This window comes from Bacillus rossius, chromosome 14 (assembly GCF_032445375.1).
Source record: "Bacillus rossius redtenbacheri isolate Brsri chromosome 14, Brsri_v3, whole genome shotgun sequence".
NCBI lineage: Eukaryota > Metazoa > Arthropoda > Insecta > Phasmatodea > Bacillidae > Bacillus > Bacillus rossius.
Window position 1 is genome coordinate 42,292,215 of NC_086341.1, and position 21,354 is coordinate 42,313,568.

At 41.7% G+C, this 21,354-nt stretch overlaps 1 protein-coding gene across 1 annotated transcript in view; it reads left to right on the plus strand.

Moving 5' to 3' along the window:
- Positions 1–21,354, plus strand: part of LOC134538785 (intermembrane lipid transfer protein VPS13B) — a 68,423-nt gene that overhangs the window by 614 nt on the left and 46,455 nt on the right. Inside the window, exons 2-9 of the mRNA XM_063380276.1 lie at positions 1,656–1,782; positions 2,096–2,273; positions 3,638–3,731; positions 8,298–8,479; positions 10,742–10,845; positions 13,314–13,539; positions 13,620–13,801; positions 18,032–18,226. Coding sequence (XP_063236346.1) covers positions 1,696–1,782; positions 2,096–2,273; positions 3,638–3,731; positions 8,298–8,479; positions 10,742–10,845; positions 13,314–13,539; positions 13,620–13,801; positions 18,032–18,226 — 1,248 coding nt within the window. The 5' untranslated portion in view covers positions 1,656–1,695. The remainder of the gene's footprint in view (positions 1–1,655; positions 1,783–2,095; positions 2,274–3,637; positions 3,732–8,297; positions 8,480–10,741; positions 10,846–13,313; positions 13,540–13,619; positions 13,802–18,031; positions 18,227–21,354) is intronic.

Consider the following 21,354-nt stretch of genomic DNA (forward strand, 5'->3'; position numbering starts at 1 on the left):
TCTTCCTTATATGGGTCCCAAACTGATGCTGTGTACTTCAGCATGGAGCGAACCACTGTTGTGTAGGTCTTTAGCTTTAAGACACTGCTTCCTTCCCGTAGCGCTAAGCCCAGGGCCCGTCTGCTCTTAACAACCTTCTCCACTTGCTCCCCCACCCCAGATCTCCTTGCAGCTCTACCTCTAGGTATTAAAGCATGAGGCCACACATATCATGTCTCCCCTCCAATGGTAGACCCTCTTAACATTCTTTTTCCTAATAAACCTGACCATTTTCGTCATGCCTTACCTTTCCGCCCGCTCTGCCAGCTTATTCAAATACTCCTGCAACCGTCCCTTCTCAGTATCCCCATACACAATGCAGTTATCTGCAAAGTGTCTCATATGCCCTTTTAATCTCTCCCCTAGATCGTCTGCCCTGCGGCACCCTCGAAATGACACTGCCCTCGGAGATCACATCCTCCACTTGTGGCCTCTGTGTCCTGTTCCTACGTAGGACCACCTTCACTTTCCTCATCAACTTCTCTTGGGGAACCTTATCGAAGGGCCTTTTCAAAATCTATGAAACGCGCTTCGATCTGTTGCCCCGTAGCTACTTCCTTCACCAACTGCCTCAGCAGGCCTGCCAACTGTGTGTCACATGAGTAGCTCCTCCGTAAATCATGCTGCCTCGTTTCCATCTCTCCGACGACATACCTGTGTATCGCACTCTCCATGATCTTTCCTACCGCTGATCTGTATCTTGCTGGGTCTTCTTTATCGCCCTTTTTTTATTATAGGTACAACCACTGCCTCCTTCCATTCTTGTGGCTGTTTGCTCTGCTAAATAATACCCACAGGTACTTTACCATGGCTTCTTCTCCCACCAGTTTTTCCAGTCCAATTCCTATGCCATCCTTGCCTATAGCTTAGCTGCTGTCTAGCCTTTTCACTGTTTTCTTGAGTTCTTCCTTCCTTACCTTCTAACGTTCCTCATGTTGCTCAGTACCTTGCTCTTCCCCTATCCCTTACCACTGATTTCTCTTCTCTTCTCAAACATCGACGGGTAAAGCTTTGCCTTCTCCTTGGTTTACACTGCAAATAATACTATATAATCCCCGAACGCTCATTTTAGCTTTCCAAAAAATAAAGTTGTTCGCAAACCTGTCTTATTTTAAAATGGTTTAATGAGTGTGTCAGCTCGTCACTGTGTAAGAGTGATTGTTAATTGGTACTTGGCATGAGCGTGATTGTGTTTGTTTTATGTGATCACTGATAGTAGTTGTGCCTGTAAGTTGGCAGTGGGTTCCTCAACCTCTGTGCGTAGCTGTCGATCTTCAGAACCATGCAGCGTCTGAATAGCGTAACTATTCCAGGTCCTCTGGGCCAATGGTAAGGACGGGTTGTTAAACCCACACCTGCCATGTAAAAGATCCACCATACGGAGTAACTCAGATCCAGCCCATCGGGAGTAGGTACTGAGCCCAGGTGCACACCGTCTAATAGATCTGCGGAAAGATGTAAGTTGGCAGTGCTGCAAGCGGCCAGTAGCGGGATTCTCCCGGGAGCCTTCTCGGGACGGACGGTTCCTTCACGCACCCCCCAACTCCCGGTCAGGTCGAGCGGCTGACCCGTGCCACCACTGATCAGCGTGCGGGCGCTGTCTTCTCGAGTTGCAGTTTGGGAGCATGAGGGTGGCCGGCAAGCAGACGCCCCACCATGTTCAAGATTGAGTCGTACATCACCCCGATACTGCTCAGCTATGTGGACAAGTATATCAAGGACTTCAGGGCCGAGGACTCCCAGGTAACGCCCGCTCACGTTCCACCTTGCACCCGGCGTCGCTCAGGACACACACGGAGTGTGAACAGTGACGGCCCTCTTATTTTGGTCTAAGGTCAATCCAAACAAAAATTTTACAAGCTTGAATTAAACTAGATTTTTTTTTACACTATAATCCCACTAATCCAGACCCTGCTGCTATGGACGTATGGTTAATCAGTGTGGCATTTAAAAAAAAAAACAGGAAATTACTAGTTTTTTGACGTTCTCAGTTTGGTTACGATGGAATGCAGACCATGTATACAGTAGCGTTGACCAGGGGGGGTGTGACGCGCAGGTGTCGCTGTGGGGCGGGGACGCCTCCTTCCACAACCTGGACCTGCGGCTGGAGGTGCTGGAGCGAGAGCTGCCCCCGCCCTTCCGCCTGGCCAGCGGCCACGTGCACCAGCTGCTCATCCACGTGCCCTGGACCAAGCTGGCCTCCGAGCCCATCAGCATCACCATCAACACCATAGGTGCCCGTCGCCTTCCGGTCCACCATTCCAACGTGCTCCCTTGCCGGACACACATCAACACCATAGCTGCCCGTCGCTTCCCGCTCCGCCGTTCCAGCAGTCCTTGCTCCCATGTGCTCCCTCGCCAGATACACATCAACACCATAGGTGCCCGTCGTGGTCCGGTCCACCGTTCCCGCAGTCCTTGCTTCCATGTGCTCCCTTGCCAGATACACATCAACACCATAGCTGCCCGTCGCCTTCCGCTCCACCGTTCCCGCGTGCTCCCTCGCCAGATACACATCAACACCATAGGTGCCCGTCGTGGTCCGGTCCACCGTTCCAGCAGTCCTTGCTCCCATGTGCTCCCTCGCCAGATACACATCAACACCATAGGTGCCCGTCGTGGTCCGGTCCACCGTTCCCGCAGTCCTTGCTTCCATGTGCTCCCTTGCCAGATACACATCAACACCATAGCTGCCCGTCGCCTTCCGCTCCACCGTTCCCGCGTGCTCCCTCGCCGGACACACACCTCCGCAACGTAGCACGGTCATATTCTTGCAATCGCGGCCTTTTCCTGCAGTCCTTGTTCCCATGTGCTCTCTCGCCAGATACACACCTCCACAACGTAGCGAAAATGTCTTTGGACGGTCATATTCTTGCAATCGTGGCCTTTTCGTGAAGTAACATTACAATTCCTGCAGTCCTTGCTTCCTATGTTCTATCTTGCAAGATACACACCTCCACAACGTAGCGAAAATGTCTTTGCGAGGTAATATTCTTGCAATCGCGGCCTTTTCGTGAAGTAATATTAAAATTCCGTAAATAATTCTTTCGGACACTAGAGACGTTCCTGTATGGACCCTAAAAACAGTGTTTCTGTATTCCCACCGGTTTCTGAGAAATCACAGTTAATAGACTACATTACAATACACGTGCATTGACGCGGCCACCGTCATTTTTTTTTTCCCTTTCCTGTGTGGGTCCGTGTGTGTATGTGATTTAGAGAACTTTAGTCATATTGTGAAAATTGGATGATTTCGTTAGGTTAGCTGCATAACAGATACTTCAAAACAGTGTGGACGGTTGGTTAGGTCAGGGATAGCTACATCTTAAATTGGTTTTTTTCCTGAGCGACCATTAAAAAAATTGTTTTACAGTATTTTTGTAGTAGCTGTACTAAACCCAGCCACCTGTGCACAATGTTTCGAAATATTTTCAATGTATGAAACCTGACGTAATGGACCATTGCCACAAATCAGTTCCTGTTCTCCGAACCGGTAAGTTATATAACATGGGATTTCTCAGAAACAAGTTGGGATTCAGAAATGCTCTTTGCGCCGTGCTCCGTGCCGGGAGGTCAGTGCGTGCTGTTCCCTGTGCAGAGTGCAAGTTGGAGCTTCGTGGCGCGGACGCGGGCGGCTCGGAGTCCGCGGGCGGCAGCGGTCCAGGCAAGGACGCTCGTAGACGCACGCGCAGGTAGGTCCCGAGACTGCCCTACCCTGCCACCGCGGTTCGCACCTTCACCGTTCACTTCCCAGCTACGGAAAATCCTGCTTTATTATTTATTATTTATTTATTAATATTGTAACATTCCCACCAACAGCCGAGGGCTTTAGCGGTAGGCACGACACATATATACAAGGACAACATATAAACAATGCAAACAAAATACAAACAAACAAGTAAAGTTAAAATATGTATAACTATTAAAAATAAACATTGAAATATAAAATGCTTAAAAAGAAATACAAAACATAGACATTAAGTATAATTAAATTACTAATTGGAGGCTTATGTAAAAAAAATTTAAAAAATAAAAAAAATAAACATTACCTAGCTACACTTATACAGATTAAGATGATCAATTTTATTGAAATTTGAAATGAGTCGAAAAATTATATCATTGAAAGTGAAACTTCTTTGGGCATGATGAGACTCAAATTTCAAGGCCGAATTTCAACGCAACGTTCTCGTGAGACAATGTTGTGGAACGTTTCCGATGCAAAAAGTATGGGGAATTAGTGCTTGGCCAAAGAGATGAGCAGTTAATTTGAAGTGAGTAATCATTTTATCGATTCATGTTTATTTAGATTATTGTCTGCTTTCTTTCTTTTTCTCTCTCTCTGCTGTTTTACCCCTAAAAATATACTTACGAGTCGAGGTTTGAATTGCCACAGATGTTTCACTTTACACACTTTTTTTAATTAAAATTTAATACAAAATTATTCATGAAAGTCATAATTTTCTTACATTTAAACATGGGTGAAACTTAAAAAGTCTTGATATATTGCATTTTCAAATCATGCTTATTTTCCTTTAAATTAAATGACATTCACATTCTTACAATAAATGTAGTAGTAGTAGTGTAGGACAGCCAGTCTGGCGCCAGGGCTCAGGGTGTGGATTGGGATTGTCAGACTGCCATCTTGAACTGTGACGTCATGGTGGCCATCTTGGATGACTTTGACCTTTGACCTTGACTTTAAACATTTGCCAAAATTTACCCAAAATTTGCCACAATTTCCAGTTTTTTGAAGGAAAAAATCCACCATAAATCAACAAAATATAACAAATAAAAAATTTCTCTATTTCGAGGCAAAAATTCCTTTTTCGAGGGAAAATTTCCATCTTTAGTCCCCAAAAATGCTTCAAAAGCCCATAATGAATTTTAAAATCCGCATCTACAAGCCTCTCATAAACCTCCAAGGTCATGACCTTGACAATTAGGATGCCATGGCCGCCATTTTGGAATTGTGACAACTGTTGCAAATTTTGTTACACCAACTATTCTGAAAATCTGTAATTTTTATGATAGAAAATTGGGAAATGTTTTAAAATTTATAGAAAAAAATAATAAATCAAATTTTAGTAAAAATGTTTTGAAAAACACTTATGTCCTTGGTTTGAACCCGGTGAGGACACAATTGAAAAAAAAGGTGACATCCTTCCTCCACAGAAGCAGCCGGCAGACTGACCTTCCACCACTTATGTTAAAGGTATATATATCGCCAGCTAGTATGACATCATGTCCGTCATCTGTAAAATCCGTAATTTGTTAGAAAATCGGGGAAAATTTATAATGCTTAAAAAAATTTATTAATCAAAATTTAATAAAATATTATTTAAAACACGCACTTACGTCCTCGGTTCGAACCCGGTGAAGGCAAAAATAAAAAATGACGAGAAATCTTTCCTCCACGGAAGCCACTGACAGACTGACCTCTTACCACTAATGCCAAGGTATATATATCGACAGCTAGTATGACGTCATGTCCGCCATCTTGTTTTTGTCTGCTAAAGTGTGATACCTCCATATTAGTTTAATTTTTACCTGCTAGAGTGCAGTAATAATTTATTATTACTGTGGTGCCCACCACCTTGACATTTTTTGGCCCCATTTTGGAAATGTGTAATTATTCATCTAGAAATTCCGGAAAAATTCCAAAATTCATTTTAAAAATCTGCAATTAATATACTGATTGATTTTATCAGTCCCTGTCCTTGGTTTGATACTTTATTGATGCAAAAAATTAAAATTTAATGCAAATAATAATAATTGCAATAAATCATGTTCAAAATCCTAAAATCAGCTTAGGTTCCTCATATACCAGCCTCTAGTAAGCCGATAAGACCACCATCTTGAATATTTGTAATAATTAACCTAGAAATATGGAAAACATCCAAAAATTCATTTAAAAAAAACACTTATTAAAATAATGATTGATTCGATCAGTTCCTGTGCTTGTTTCGATCCTTGGTTGGTTTGCTCCATCAAACCATTTTAACCATAGTTAATGAACAGGTATGCATTTATATATTTGCAAATCGTGCTCGGTGGGTGACGTTATTTTGACGAAGTGGTCAGAGATAGTTTTTTATGATAAAGGTATCACGACATTTGTTATTACGCATTTGTTATTACATCAATACAAAAAAAGTAATTTAATTTAAAAATACAACAAAGTGACAAGTTTGAGAAATAAAATACCGCGAGTTCTTTTACAAACATAAATTTTATTACCTAATTTCTATTCTACTATGTACATGAATACTTGCGAAAGTAAGCAATCTTATAAACATTTAGTTCTGCATTGGCTTGAACTGGCTAATTCTTAGCTCCAAGCGGTGTACTGAAGAAAGAGACCAGCCAGATCCTTTGCCTACATAGTCCATTTCTTCCCGACAGAGTTTATGGATACTGTGTTTAACAGACTGCTTCACATCGTCGGAATTGTAAATGGGAATATTCACTGTCTTGCATTCACACTTCTTCACTTTGACCTCGAACGGATATGGTTTGCTTCACACAGTCCAACCAAAAGTTATATTTTAATGGTCCATATGTAGCTACTTCATCAGTAAGCTTGTTGATAATGTTCTGCCTGATTTCGTCAAGAAAAGTACAACTGTCTTATCACACACCAAACGTATTTAGATAATAGTAGTCTTTCAGCATTCCACGAAATGCAGATTTCGCCAAGAGGAATCCGTAATCATTTACCTGTAATGCACCGAGCACAGTCTGAGGCTTAGATTCCTATCCAGAAGTCATCACAATCGGTTGCTGAACATCCGTTTTGAGATTGTACGCATACGAGTCTCCAATATAAAGTGTGGAGTCGAAATGTCTGCAGGTATTTCATCAGTACGCACACGGATTTCACCTTTAATTTTTTTTCGCATGCTGTCTTAAATTGTCAGTATGAGTAAACCAAACATGACACTCGCTTATGTACCAGCAACCAGCCGAATAATATCCTAGCCAAAACAAGAACCATTTACATTAATACACTATTCAAAACAACATTAAAAAAATGGAAGCACAATCAGAAGAAAATTGACAAAATAAATGGACACGCAATGCACTCACTGTACACGCAATGATGATGCAATGTACATGCAATTATAGACACAGAACACATAATGTACACACACTTACACACACTGGACACGCAATGTACACACCAAACACAAACATGCAATGCATACACAGGACACACATTTAACGCAAAGGACGCACATTTGGACGAAAATTCGACAAAAAGGAATCTCATTTAACGAAAAGGACGCACCTTTGAATGTAAATTCAAGTAAAAGGAAGTACATCTAAAGAAAAGAACTTAAATATGCAAACATTCAAATTAGTAGGATGCGATCGTCAATTTACTATAAGATATAATGCCTCCAACAGTCTTTGGCTCCATCAGTCATTGGCTCCATCAGTCATTGACTCCAACAGTCTTTTGGTAATTTTTCCCTCGAAATAGAGAAAAATTTTTTTTTTAATTTTTCAGACTTTTTGGTAAATTTTTTCCCTTCAAAAAACTGGAAATATGGAAGAAGTTTGGTAAAATTTTAACAAATTTTAAAGGTCAAGGTTATCCTAGATGGCCGCCGTGATCTCACAATCCAAAATGGCGGTTGGACAATCCCAATGCACACCCTGAACCCTGGCGCCGGACCAGCTATCCTACACTACTTGTAGTGCCTGTATAATTGATTGCTGCATTTTTATATTGGTAGTAAGGAAATAAATATTTCTGGTCTAGAGAATGAATGATGAATGAATGAATTTGTAAATGTCTTGTTGCTTTCAGTGTTATCAGTGGTAACAGGGTGTGATAGGATAGAAAAGAAATAGAATAGAAAATTGGCAGAATTAAAGGGTGTGACTCATTATAATTTCAGCCAGAGTTCCACTTGCAACATAATTGTATTTCGACCCCACCGGGAATTCAACCCGCACCACCTTAGTTATATGACCTCTCTAAAACGATGACCACTCTGGTCTGGTTGGAATTTCAGAATGAAACGCCTGTGGTAAAGTTATTGTTACATTTGTTGAGCAATAGCAATCCAAAAAATAGTTGATTTACGTCTATATTATTGACACTAAAATTGTGATTATTATTGAATTAATCAAGTGCTGTGGTGTGGCAGGTAGCGTAGTGTAGAAGGTGGCATGGTGTGGTTGCGGTTGGGGAATGGTGCAGCAAAAGGCATTGTGTGGTGTAGTGCGGCCGTTGTTTTGTTTCCGTGCAGGCAGGATGTGGAAGCCCCCCCAGGCTACATCCAGAGCCTGATCAACAGGATCGTCAACAACATCACCATCATATGCAACAACGTGATCCTCAAGTACGAGGAGGAGGACATTGTGTTGTCCGTGAACGCCAAAACCGTGACCTTGCAGTCGGCCAGCAGCTCCTGGGAGCCTGCTTTCGTGGGTGAGCACTCTCCCGTTCGTCCAGCCCCCTTTACCCCTTCATCTGCCTTCTCTCACACACACACACTTTTCATACACTATCTCTGGTCGACCCATGAGCCTGCTACGATTCAACTTCTTTTCCTCCCCACCTTCGACCTTTCCTTCCGTGCGTTGCACCGCCACCGTACGTGGGCGAGTGTTCGAACAGCACAGCACGAATCACCACAAGCAGAGGCCGCAGTAACCTCAGTGCGACATCCCCGTGATTCTGTAATAAAACGTATTGTAAACCTTTTCCTTCTTTTGGCCCCGGAGTGTATTATGTTTACTGCAAACTGACAGAACGTCTTATTTGTATATATTTTCAGTAATCCATGTAACGTGAACAAAGGCGATGCCGAACGCTCCCGAAATGGACCCAAGTGTGGCCGAAGCCGGGACAATTTGAATGTTGAAATTAAGTGTGTTGCCTTTATTTAAGTTATTGAAGTAACTATGGCATGGAGAGTCATGCTTTATTTTTGTACGGGAGTTTTATGTTTTTCCTTTCAAACAACCTGCGGCACGATTTAAAACAAACATAACGGTTTCGCTTGTTTGGAGCGGAGGTGCCGAGATACCTCGGAGAGCCTCCCTCACCGACCGAGGTAAGGCGTGTCCGCACCCTGGGGTCTTCGTGCTGTTGCATCGCTTATAATTACTTCCGTTTTCTCGTCTTAACTATTCCAAATCGCTTTCTACATGTTCTCGGAGCTTGCCTCGCTCGGCTGACCGTTTAATTAACTATTGTTGTTTCCTTCACGGAGCTTTGACGCCAACCAATGACATGTAGCCACGAGGCTGGACTGCATCTCACTCATGTCGGTATGTGCCACGGGGCGTTTTTAGCAGTTTAACTCGGTGTGTGAATGAGGTCGTGTTACAACCAACTGTGGAAACGAATGCGTGCTTGTAAAACTGTGCTGCTCGCTGACCCCGTGTCGTCCATCAGTAAGTCTCGGCGTGTGGAATGTCTGAAGAGCCCAGATCACCTGCCACCTGTGCCTGCGTGCCCTACGCCAAGAGCGGGCCAGGTCTGCGGCACGGAGGGTCGAATCTCGTCTCCGCACGGGCGACGTGTCACCCTGGAAGGAGTCTCTGCTGGGTGTATGTGCCCTTCGCGTACGGTGGCGCCCTCTTAATGACTTAACATCCAGAACGTACCCTCCGAGCTTACTACATGTTCACACTCTAGTGTCTAGTACCTATAATTAAGTGTTGGTGCAGTCTTAAATAAAGGTGAGTGTACTTATGTATGTGTGCTAGAAGTCATACTTTTTGATTTAAGACACTGAACTATTTTGAAATTTACTGTAACAAACATTAATTAAATAAGTAGTCAGTATTCAATATTAATATAAACAGATGTATAAAATAATAATATAGCAATACATGAACAAATAAAAAGTGTTAATTTATATTTTCTTAAAGAACGATTTGTATAATTCATTAATCTGTATATTAAAAAAAAATTTTAAAAGTTTCTACAGCCGAATTTTGAACCCACGTTACTTCAGCTTGTTAGTCGTACACTACGAAGCCTACAAGGGAAACGTGTATTATAATGGTTATATTTCCAGGATCCTTGTGTTTTAAAACTTTAAATTACTCTTTTCTATGACTAATTTAATTTACCAAATATAATAGGATGGTTTCACTATCATAAAGTTTTTAATTTGGTACACCAGTATGCTTGGTATGCCCCCTAATTTTTACGAAAGTGACCATGTGTGGGTTTATGTTCAAACACGTGGGTCCGCCATCTTCCCGTGAAAATTTCGTTGCAGTGTGCGCGCGCATCTTAAAAAATTAACTCTCGCATGTTTCCATATCGCATCTAACGAAGTATGACTAGGGACACCTGTATTTCGCGAATACATTTCGTGTCAAGGTATTTCACAAAACACTGTAGCTTTTTCTAAGAGTAATGGCAAATTGTGAGGGTGCAGCAGTACGGTGAACCACATTCTTGTCGGCCCCCGTCAAGAGCGGGACGACACCTCTCTCCCGACCTCAGCCGATAACCACAGGAGAAAAGCTACAGTTTTTTTGTGAAATACCTTGACACGAAATGTATTCGCGGAATACCGGTGTCCCTAAGTACGACTGTAGGAATGTCGCGCCTGGGCCGGAACTGGAAGGTGTTCCCGACAAGGGAGGAACACCGTGCCCGGGGTCTCGCCGGGGTGTCGACACGGACCGTTGCAGGGGTGAGAGAGCAGTGGTGGGGGTCGGTCCGCAGAGATGGCGTCCCCGCACGGGAGGCTCCGGAAGCTGGTCAGCCTGTCCGACCTGACGGTGTGCCTGGACAAGCGCAACTCCTCGGGCAAGATCGAGGTGTACCAGGTACGGCCGTTGCGATAGAGACGAGGTCCTTCAGCTCACGTTCACCCTGAAACAGCTGACGTTTATCACAGAATTTAAGAAAATAAATGCTAAAGCACAATTAGGACAATTACCCATCTTTTGCTACATGAATGTGTGTTTATTTCAGTTTATTTAATCACAATATTGAATATTTGCTGGCAAACCTGTCAAAATGTCTTTACCTTATATCAATCGAAGAGTTTACCTTCAGGATGGTGTGCTCACACCTTTATGCCATAAAATCAACAATTTAATTAATTCCTGCATTTTACACCACTATGCATGGCTCCAAGTAAAAATATACCCGGTTCATCTTTCGATGTACATACACACACACACTTTTCCGAGGTCCACAGCATTCTTCCTAGTTATTTAAAAAAAATGTAAATAAGTTGTATCAATCAAAATGAGTGTCTAGTTCTGATTGCTTCAGTGGGATTTCCCCCATCACCGTAGCCTTAGTCATACTCTGCGAATTTTGCAATCATCCCACCCAGTTTACGAAGCAGACTTTACAACTTAATCACATGTACCTACTTGTGTCTTATATGTTTGAACAGCTTTGATTTATGTAATTGCATTCATTTCCAGTCTTGATGTAGGTAGTGTATTGGTTTGAAATTGTTTGTAACAGTTTTCAAAATTTAGAAAAAGTATTTTCTTACATGATAAGCATTAATTTGTTGGCAATTTTAGAATTTTGTTACACTCCAGACCTCTCTGCTAGCTATAATTTGATTGCACATACATAAACACTCAAGAAAATGATGACTCGCTGTTAAATAATAGGTTCAGAAAGTTCATGAACATTAAAATGGCAAATGTTATTCATGAAGTTATGAGAGTTTATCGTCAAATTTTGTAGATTTATTACACTTATCTGAAATTGTCACATCCTTCACTTTCACCTTAAATCAACACAGTTTGTTGCAACTCGTTGGTCGTAATACATACTTAGATGTCCGACATTGTAAACTCCCCGGTCGCTCCCAAACACACTACAAATGGCTGAGAGACCCCTGTTCTCCTGGCGTGGCCACCAAATTTTGAAAAATTGTTTCAAAAGACTTACACTGTTACCTGTGGTCGAAAATTCAAGTTGTTGATGTCCGAAAGAATGTTTATCAGAGTGGCCCAGACCGTGGGCGTGAAATTGTCAACACCATTAACAAAAACAACAACATCAACTACAACACCAACTATAACACCGCCATCAATAAAAAACTACACCACCACCACCACCAACAAGAACAACTACAACACCGACAACAACACCACCACCACCAACAACAAAAACACTTACACCATCAACAAAAAAACAACACCACCACAACAACAAAAACAAATACACCATCAACAAAAAACAACTACAACACCACCACAAACAACAACAAAAACATTCACACCACCAACAAAAAACTAAAACACCACCACCAACAACAACAAAAACATTCACACCACCAACAAAAAAAACTACAACACCACCAACAACAACAAAAACATTAACACCACCAACAAAAAACACCAACAACAACAAAAACATTCACACCACCAACAAGAACAACTACAACACCGACAACAACACCACCACCACCAACAACAAAAACACTTACACCATCAACAAAAAAACAACAACACCACCACAACAACAAAAACAAATACACCATCAACAAAAAACAACTACAACACCACCACCACCAACAACAAAAACATTCACACCACCAACAAAAAAAAACTACAACACCACCAACAACAACAAAAACATTAACACCACCAACAAAAAACACCAACAACAACAAAAACATTCACACCACCAACAAAAGCAACTACAACACAGACAACAACACCACCACTACCACAAAAAAAAAATACACTATAAACAAAAAACACCACCACCACCAACAACAAAAACAAGTACACCATCAACAAAAAACAACTACAACACCAACAACAAAAACAACTACAAAAAAGTGCGCGGAAGAAGTGAAACTTCCCTGTTTACTTCGCCGCATAGCAAGAATACCACTCAAAATGTGCTTGGGATCTACCGACTCACTCTCTCTCTCTCCTACTATCCACCTTTGTGTATCTTTCTTTCTCTCTCCCCCTCTTGCGTTGGTATATATTGGACGCTACTCGTTGCTAAAACGCTCGCGCTGGCCTGTAACAGGTATACTACGTACGCGCATGCGTACGAGTGCCACGCATTCGCTCTCGCTCTGTCTCTTTCCATTCCCCCCTCCCCGGGAGCGTTGTACGTTTAACGCAACAGTGCTTTCCCCATGGTAGCGTTGAACGTTTTGACGCAACCTTGTTGGAAGTCGCATTAGAAGTTTCACTTCAAAAACGACGACAACAACAAGAGTTTGTGAACCGCCGACGAGTTCATCCTCGCCCGAGTGGACCCGAGCGGTGAGGGCAGTGCCGTGCCGTGCCGTGCTGTGCAGGAGCCGCTGCTGTACCGCTGCTCCATGGAGGTGCACCTGCTTCGCGACCACCGCCCGTCGCTGCTCAGGGCAGACGTGCGCTGCGCTCAGGTGGACCTCAGGCTGACGGAGCAGCAGGTACCCATGTTCCTGCGCCTGCTGCAGCTGTGCCTCACGCTCTACCGCAAGGAGCTGCGCCCCGAGCCGCGGGAGACGCCCCCTGGGGAGCCCCCGCCCGACGACACGGGTACGTGCCCCCTCCCTTCCCGCTCCCCTCGACTCCCAGCGCGGACCGCGATGTGTGCGAGCTGCGCCGCTGTGTGGCAGGCGAGAGCTCGGACTACGGGGAGGAGTCCTGGGTGGGCTGGGCGTGGAACCTCCTGCCCGCGATGCCCCTCGCCTGGGACGACGACGACGACGGCGGCCAGCCGGAGGGGCAGCCCCCGTCCTTCCGGGGCCACACGCTGCACCTGGGCCTCTACGTCGACAACGCCTCTGTCGCCTTCAAGGTGAGCTCCGGCCTCGTCGCGGTGTCTGTACGCAGCGGCGTAGCCAGGATTTGTGTATGGGGGGGTGTTAAGAAGCATGACCCCCCCGTATTAAAGCGGGGGGGTCTGGGGTGGTCCTCCCCGGGAAAATTTGGGTTTTAAGGTGTAAAATAGTGCTATTTTTGCAGTTTTCGGTACTTAAATTTAAATATTGTAATGGTGTAACTTATATTAATTTTTAATATGAAATTTCTTTGAGTGATGTATAATAAATTAATTAAAGATTTGGTGCTAAGGGGGAGGTTTGAACCCCTAAACCCCCCCCCGGTTACATCCTTGTCTGTACATACAGCAAGTAAGCTGCCGATGTGTCGTGTGGTGGAAGATTGTTGTGCCCGGGACGATCAGGGACAAGATTGTATGGTGAATTGCGATGAAACAGAAATAACACCACGTAACACCGAAATTCAAGTTAATAGGTACACCACGAAGCAACGAAATGCTATTAAAACCACAAAATCTAACTAGCATTTTCAATCAAAACTTAACTCTAATGTTAAATAAATATGTAATCTTTTAAATCTCAAATTAAATGAAAGTAATTTATTTTGCATGAAGTTTACTTATTTTTAATCTTGCAACTGTTAGTAGTTCATGGATTTCTTAAACACAAAATTACTTAACAGATTAATTTTTATTTTTTCCGAATAGTTGGACGTGCTTCTTACAAATCATTGTATTGTAAAATTGCATCATGTATCGGCCAAAATTACACTGTTTTCGGAGAAATTAGTATCATTGAACATTTAAGTGTCATATTTGTCAGTAATATGCTATATTTTTTTTTTAATAAACAGATTTCATAAAAAAATAATACCTATAACACTGAAAACTCCTGTTTTAAAAACAAAATGGGCCTGCAAATAAAACTATAAAATCTTGTCTTTAGGGATGATAATGTACGTGCGCCGTGGCAGTTAAGGTTCTGTTTCACTCCTACAGTTCATTACAACCTCTTTTCCAGGTGCCGTGAAAATGTTTGTTAGAAAGTTGAAAATTTTTAAGGAAAGCGGCCGAAAATTCGTTTGAAGCATGTGGCGCTGCTTTTCGCTTGGCGAGCTCTGTACTGCATGTGACGCGGTGGATACCCTCCCCTCCCTCCGCCCTCCTACCAGAGATAACGGTTCCATGGTGCCGGCACATACGTTTAACAAATTACCCGATCTCATCTTAAATCTGTCTGCAGGACAACATATGTTATTACCGTATTTACTCGCATATAGGTCGCCATCGCAGATAGGTCGCCATCGCAGATAGGTCGCACCCATAATTTGAGGTCTTGAATTTTGTATTTAAGATTCCCCCCATATAGGTCGCTCTGGTAATTCATTACACATACACATTGCACCACAGTAAAAAAAAATTAAAAAATGGGCCGCAAATTGATGTAAATTTATCGTCAATAGTGCGCCGTGCGCGGAGAAAGGTCATTGTACTCGGTCAGCTGCTGTTACGGCGCGCCGGCTGGCTCTCTTTGTTCACTGAGCTGCGCATGCGCAGTATAACTCCCTCTATGCTCCGCCCATCAGCAGCCAGCCAATAGACGCGAGCTTAGCGGAAAAAAATATAAGCTCCACCTCCCGTGTACCAGTTTTGTCCAGTTCTAATACCAGTTTGTTGGTATACGCACCAGTTTTCTCGCTGCCGTGACATGTTCAAGTTTATGTTCATCTTGATGTCTTGATACCAATAATTAATTAATTACGATCCCCAGGAATAAATTGTTAGTTTAAAAAATATGTGTCAACTGTACAATACTTCCGAAATTATAAAATACGTATAAAACAGTTACCAAGACTCCGCTAATTTTATCTGGTGAAGTTTGTCTCGTACCAGTATTTCGGCTAAGTTGTGACATAAATACAGTATCAGAACTTAACAATCTGCCACGTTTATACATTCGTGAGTTTACGTTTTTCCCTCGTACATTTTAGATAGTCGCCTGCTATAATTACTCGGACTTTTACACGTCTAGGCTTAAATTATTACATGTTTAGAAATAAAAGCAACTTTTCATGTTATAAAATATGTATATTTTGCGATCTAAAATGTTCATTGCCGACTATAAACGTTATGTTTTTCACGATGTTTTTAGGCCTACTAGCTAATCTTATCTACTCTTAAAGTACCCACGGTATTTTCTGGTTGTTTATGGTTGTTACGTGACGTAAATAGCGGTAAGGATTCGATTTTTGAGACGTAATTCGCGTGAAAGTATTGTATTGGACTAAATGGGAACTAAACGGGACCTGAAGAATATAGTGCAAATAACGGGAAAACGTAAATAACGGTAACGTAAATAAGGGGTTTGCTGTATGCGTACATTGTAAATAAATTTGCCTATACCTATGTAAATTTTTTTTTTACATTTTAAAGCAAAATATTACAAAAAAAAACTCCTAAAAAATTTTAAAAAAATTTTCTTCATTTTTTCCCCATCAAATCTTGTAAAATTGCCGCGACCTATATGCGAGTAAATACAGTAATAAGAATTTCGGTTGTTTTGTGTCCCATTATATTACCGCAGACAATTTTGATCAACTGCGTTAGCATGAACACACCGCGCGTGTTTCTTGCATGTTTCAGGAGGGTGTGGAACTGCAGTGTGTGTGGTAATACTAGATTTGTGATAAAGTTGTGCAGTGATAAAGCATACACCTGAGTGTTGTCTGCTGTGCCGTTGATCGCATTGGAGTGTTTCCGTGAGATGCAGACTGAGCTCAGCCCGCCGTCTCTCGGCACATGTATGTCTGTAGAAGAAAACTACAAAAAAACACAAATGACAAAAAACACAAACTAAGCAAAAAATTGCTGTTGTCAGGATTTAACACCACACAATACTCCACAACAGGAATATGGTCAACAAACAAAGAAAAACAAAGAAAAATGGACTAACAGAACGAAAAAAAAACCCACAAATGATGACAGCACAAAAATACCGAACCCAAAAAATTCAGCACAACAGTTGAAACGAGACAAAGACACAATAAACGGAAAGACGAAACAAACACATTAGTTTTCCAAAGACAAAAAAAAAGTGAAACGAAAAAAAAAAACACAGTGCACAGTGGCGCTGTTTAATCTCATGTAATGACTGTAATAAAGGGAAAACAAAGCCAGTGTATTGAAATAGGAATTTGGCTCTCATTAAAAACTATAATTTTGTCTCTCTTTTTTTATTCTGAAATGAAGCACTTAGATTCTGGAATTGCCAGATCTACCTCATGAGCTTGTTAGTCAGCTCGTACCAGACAACGCACCGTTGGCTAGTCCCGGATGAAGAGACTAGGTGTGCAGTTCAGCACGGGAAACTTTAGTGCGATGCACCGCACATTTTTCATCAGCGCCGATTTCGAAAATAAACTTGATTGTGGTACATGGGTAATCTCAATAAGTGTTCACGATACTGTCTATTCATACATAAGGTTTGATACTCCTTTGGTTGATTTAAATTTGTGTGCCGTAGTTGGCGTGTTTCGGAAACCCGTCTGCAAAACATTTTACGCAAACACTTTCTTCTAAATCTCAATGCATCCCTACCATTGCTACCGTCACCATTCAATTTGGCCAGTATTTGTGTAAAATTCAGATGGACTAGGGAAGTTAGTGTGTGGTTCAGATGTACAGCACATGATGGTGCAGTTGGAGGGAGGTGCGTTTGGTCGATTGTGGAGGGTCGTTACCACAACGTCGAAATACTACAACGTCGAAATACCACAACGCCGAAATACCACAACGCCGAACGTACAATAACCGAATACCATAATGGCGATTGCCAAATTGACTGCAACGCCGACAGCTAGAAAACTGCTGTGTACCACAACGTTGAAATACGGTAACGCTGAAAAATGTTGCTGCGGGAGGGGGGGGGGGGGGGCCACAGAAGCAAAATTAAAAACAACTGAATGAATTTGTGTGCTAACCTATACCTAACCTAACCTTTGTGGCAGTCCTGCAATTACATTTTTCGGGGTTAATGTATTTCGGCGTTGTGGTAATTCGGCTTTGTGGTACATAGCAGTTTTCTAGCTGTCGGCGTTGTAGTCAATTTGGCATTCGGCGTTATTGTACGTTCGGCGTTGTGGTGAGTCCCCGAGTGTGGAGCGTGGCTGCAGCGGTGAGGGAGACATGCCGTGCCGTGCGTGGGCAGGTGTGTACAGTGGTGGAGTGTGTGCCGTGCCGTGGTGGCAGGTGACGGAGAGCTCGGCGGAGAAGAGCTTCTACGGCTCGCGCAAGGTGCGGTTCGTGCCGTTCCTGCAGCTGGACCTGCAGGGGTGCTACCTGAGCTGCGTGGCGCACGGCGCCGTGTGGCTCAACACGCGGCTGGGCGCGAGCGGCGTGCGGCTCCGGCCGGCGGGCCAGTGCTTCTGCGGCCAGGACGAAGCCGTGAGTTCACTCTCGTCCGTCTCTGGAGACGAGATTGTACTGTTTCATTTCCAAACCAATTTTGTTTCTAAAACTTAGGATTTCGGTGTTATTGTTTTTATTTTCATAAAAGCTTCTTTGTAATACTTACTTAACTTCAACAAAATATGGGTTCAATTTTTATGCTGCATTTTATGGTAAAATAATTGGTCTAAAACAGATACATTCAGAACGATAAAAATAAATTTTCCGAGCATTTATTGTTTAAAATAGATTTAATAAGAGATGTACAATAAAACAAATTAAATTAATTTTTCTGACCCATGCACAATTTTTTGTCCAGAAATAATGACATACCGTGAATTTCAAACATTAAATGTTCTTTTTTTTTTATTTGAATTAAGTTTTGGTTAAAAGGTACTTAATTCCAAGACATAACTTGCATTTCAATGCTGTATTGTGTATGAACTTGCATTTGAGTGTCGAGCTGTGTTTTTGATATGCTTTTTGGTGTTATTTTGATTTCATCTAATTGACCATACAATCTTGTCGCATCTATATCTAATGAATGACCTTGTGGGAAGTAAAACTAAACTCCAGTTCACAGGGGCGCAACAACAAAATTTCCAAAGGGGGGGCAATATACCTTTTTATAAAGAATCATCGATCCCCCCTATTGAAGTTCTCCCCCGGGAAAAAATTTGTATTTCAAGGTGGAAAATTGTGCTATTTAAGCAGTTTTATTATCTAAAAATTGATTACACAGCACTTTCTTTGCCCCCGTTTGCCCCCACTTCAAGGTTTCAGAAGGGGGGGGGGAAAATACCCTTGCCCCTCCCCACCCCCCCTGTTGTTGCGCCCCTGCCAGTTCATAACTATTGATGTATATGTACAATTTCACTATTCTTTACAGGGAAAATTAATGAATGAGTTTTAGTAGGCTTCCATTTGCCATTATCCTCATTTGCGCAGTTTCATTTGCATCAAAGTCAAGTGTTCACAGCTACTGTGGTCAACATTCACCTTTCAACTCCATGGTTGCTCACTTTACTGCAAGGACTTTCGACCGAAACATCGGACTTCAGTGGGGATATAACGGCACCGAAGAGGCAAATTCCGACCACGTTATTAGCTGATGAGGGTTGTACACAGTTTGCTATAACAGTCATGCGATCATATAATCATGTTTTGCCTGCTACAGTATATGTTTTGCCTGCTACAGTACCGACAAGGGTGGGAGTAAATATATTTGTAGTGACTACACTGTATTTGTTTACATTGCATTTGTCTATATGTGTCGTGCCCACCTTAAAAGTCTTAACAACTGTTGGTGGGCATGTTTTAATTTTAAATAACTAAAAAAATAAAAACACAATAAATAAAATTAAAAATAAATAATGTAATTACTATAAAAAGACTTCAGTAATCATCTGAACATGTATTCATTGTGTGTCATCGGCCATCATACGTTTTAGGTTAATGTCAAACTCGGTGAAAGCAGAATTTTATTATGCAGGCAAGATCTGGGTTTCATCATATGCATCACCCCGAAACTGTTAACTGGGCTAAATATAGAAATTTTCATATTGAAAATTTAATTTTTAGTAAAGAGTAGGTTGACTAAATTTCATGCAGAAGCAAACATGTATTCCACATTAACCTGGGTAAATGTTAAGACCTATGAGTGTTTTATAATTTAGCATGTGTTGGAAAGAAAATTAGTAAATACCATCACCAAGTGAGTTTGCGTATTTTTAAAACATTGATTCTCTTTCTGGAGGATGCGGTTTCAAATGCCAGTCCACCATCTTGTGTTTATATATACAAAAAAAGTTTTCATAATACCCCAATAAATTTTAGAAATTAATATTTTTTAAATATTTTCGTTTAGGGTTTAATTTTTTGTTGAAGTACCATTTTTTATTCCAGGGAAAAAAATTGAAAATAGAACATTAAGCGTCCTGATAACGTATAATTGGTCAAAGTTCTACGACAACACCAAAATTTTACCCTGTCATAAAATGATTTCATTGAAATAATTAGGGGTAACACCTTTATTTTCCATATATTTTTTTTGATGTGTTACTACCCCCAATTATTTCAGTGAAATAATTTTATGACAGTGTGGTTATGGTTGTGGAACTTTGTTCAATTAAGCATGATCCAGACGCTCCGTGTTCTATCTTAAATACTTTCGCGATTATTTGCAGTGAATGTGTTTCTGAGCTCCAACTTCGAAGACGTATTCCACCCGTGGGAAGCACTTCGACCACAAGTCGTAAAGAGATTTTCAACTTATTTTGTCGTGATGAATCTGCGGTTGAGGTTTGTCAGTTGAAGTCAATCTCACCATGCATGGGCGTCGCAACCGTCCCCCCCAATAATTAAAGTCTTCAATTTCATCCCCTCCAATAATGTATTTAGTTTCGTAGTTATATTAAAAATATAATTTCTGTGATATAACCCGTATTTTGCACATGGTGCATTTAGTCCAATCGTGGTAATGTGAGCACTGTGTTTTTACAAATTTGTTCTCTGAAAGTATTTTTTATAAAAAATAAATTATATATTGCAACCAACTATAATTAGAATATTTAGGAAAGAAAAATGCCTAAAAACCATCTTTTTGCACCTTTTAACCCCAAATTTTCCCAGGGGAGGACCCCCCTTTTTTTTCCCAAGGGATGGATATTCCTCAAAAATTAAATCAATTGAAGTGCCCCCCAAAAAATATATCCTTGTGACACCCATGTCACCATGTATATTTATATTTGTTACATGCCCACCAACAATCAAGGATTTTTTTTTTTTCGATGGGCAAAATACATACAACAAAGACAAACGAGGACAAATGAGGTGACTACAGGTACGTAGACAATTTAACCGTGTCAGTACCTAGAGCAGACATCTCCACCTGAAGGGAAGACCACAACAGGTAGGCGCCTCTGTGACTGGCCAACATACGTACAAGCAGCGTGTACCACGTACCTGCAGTGGCCACGACAGACATTAACAAGACACACAACAACCAAGACCATATTAAATATAAAGAAGTTACGAGAAAACATTAAGAGATGCAGTTTTAGAAATGTTATGAAGAAAATAATAACAGTAACAGTTACATTAGAACAATGATTAGTAAACTAACA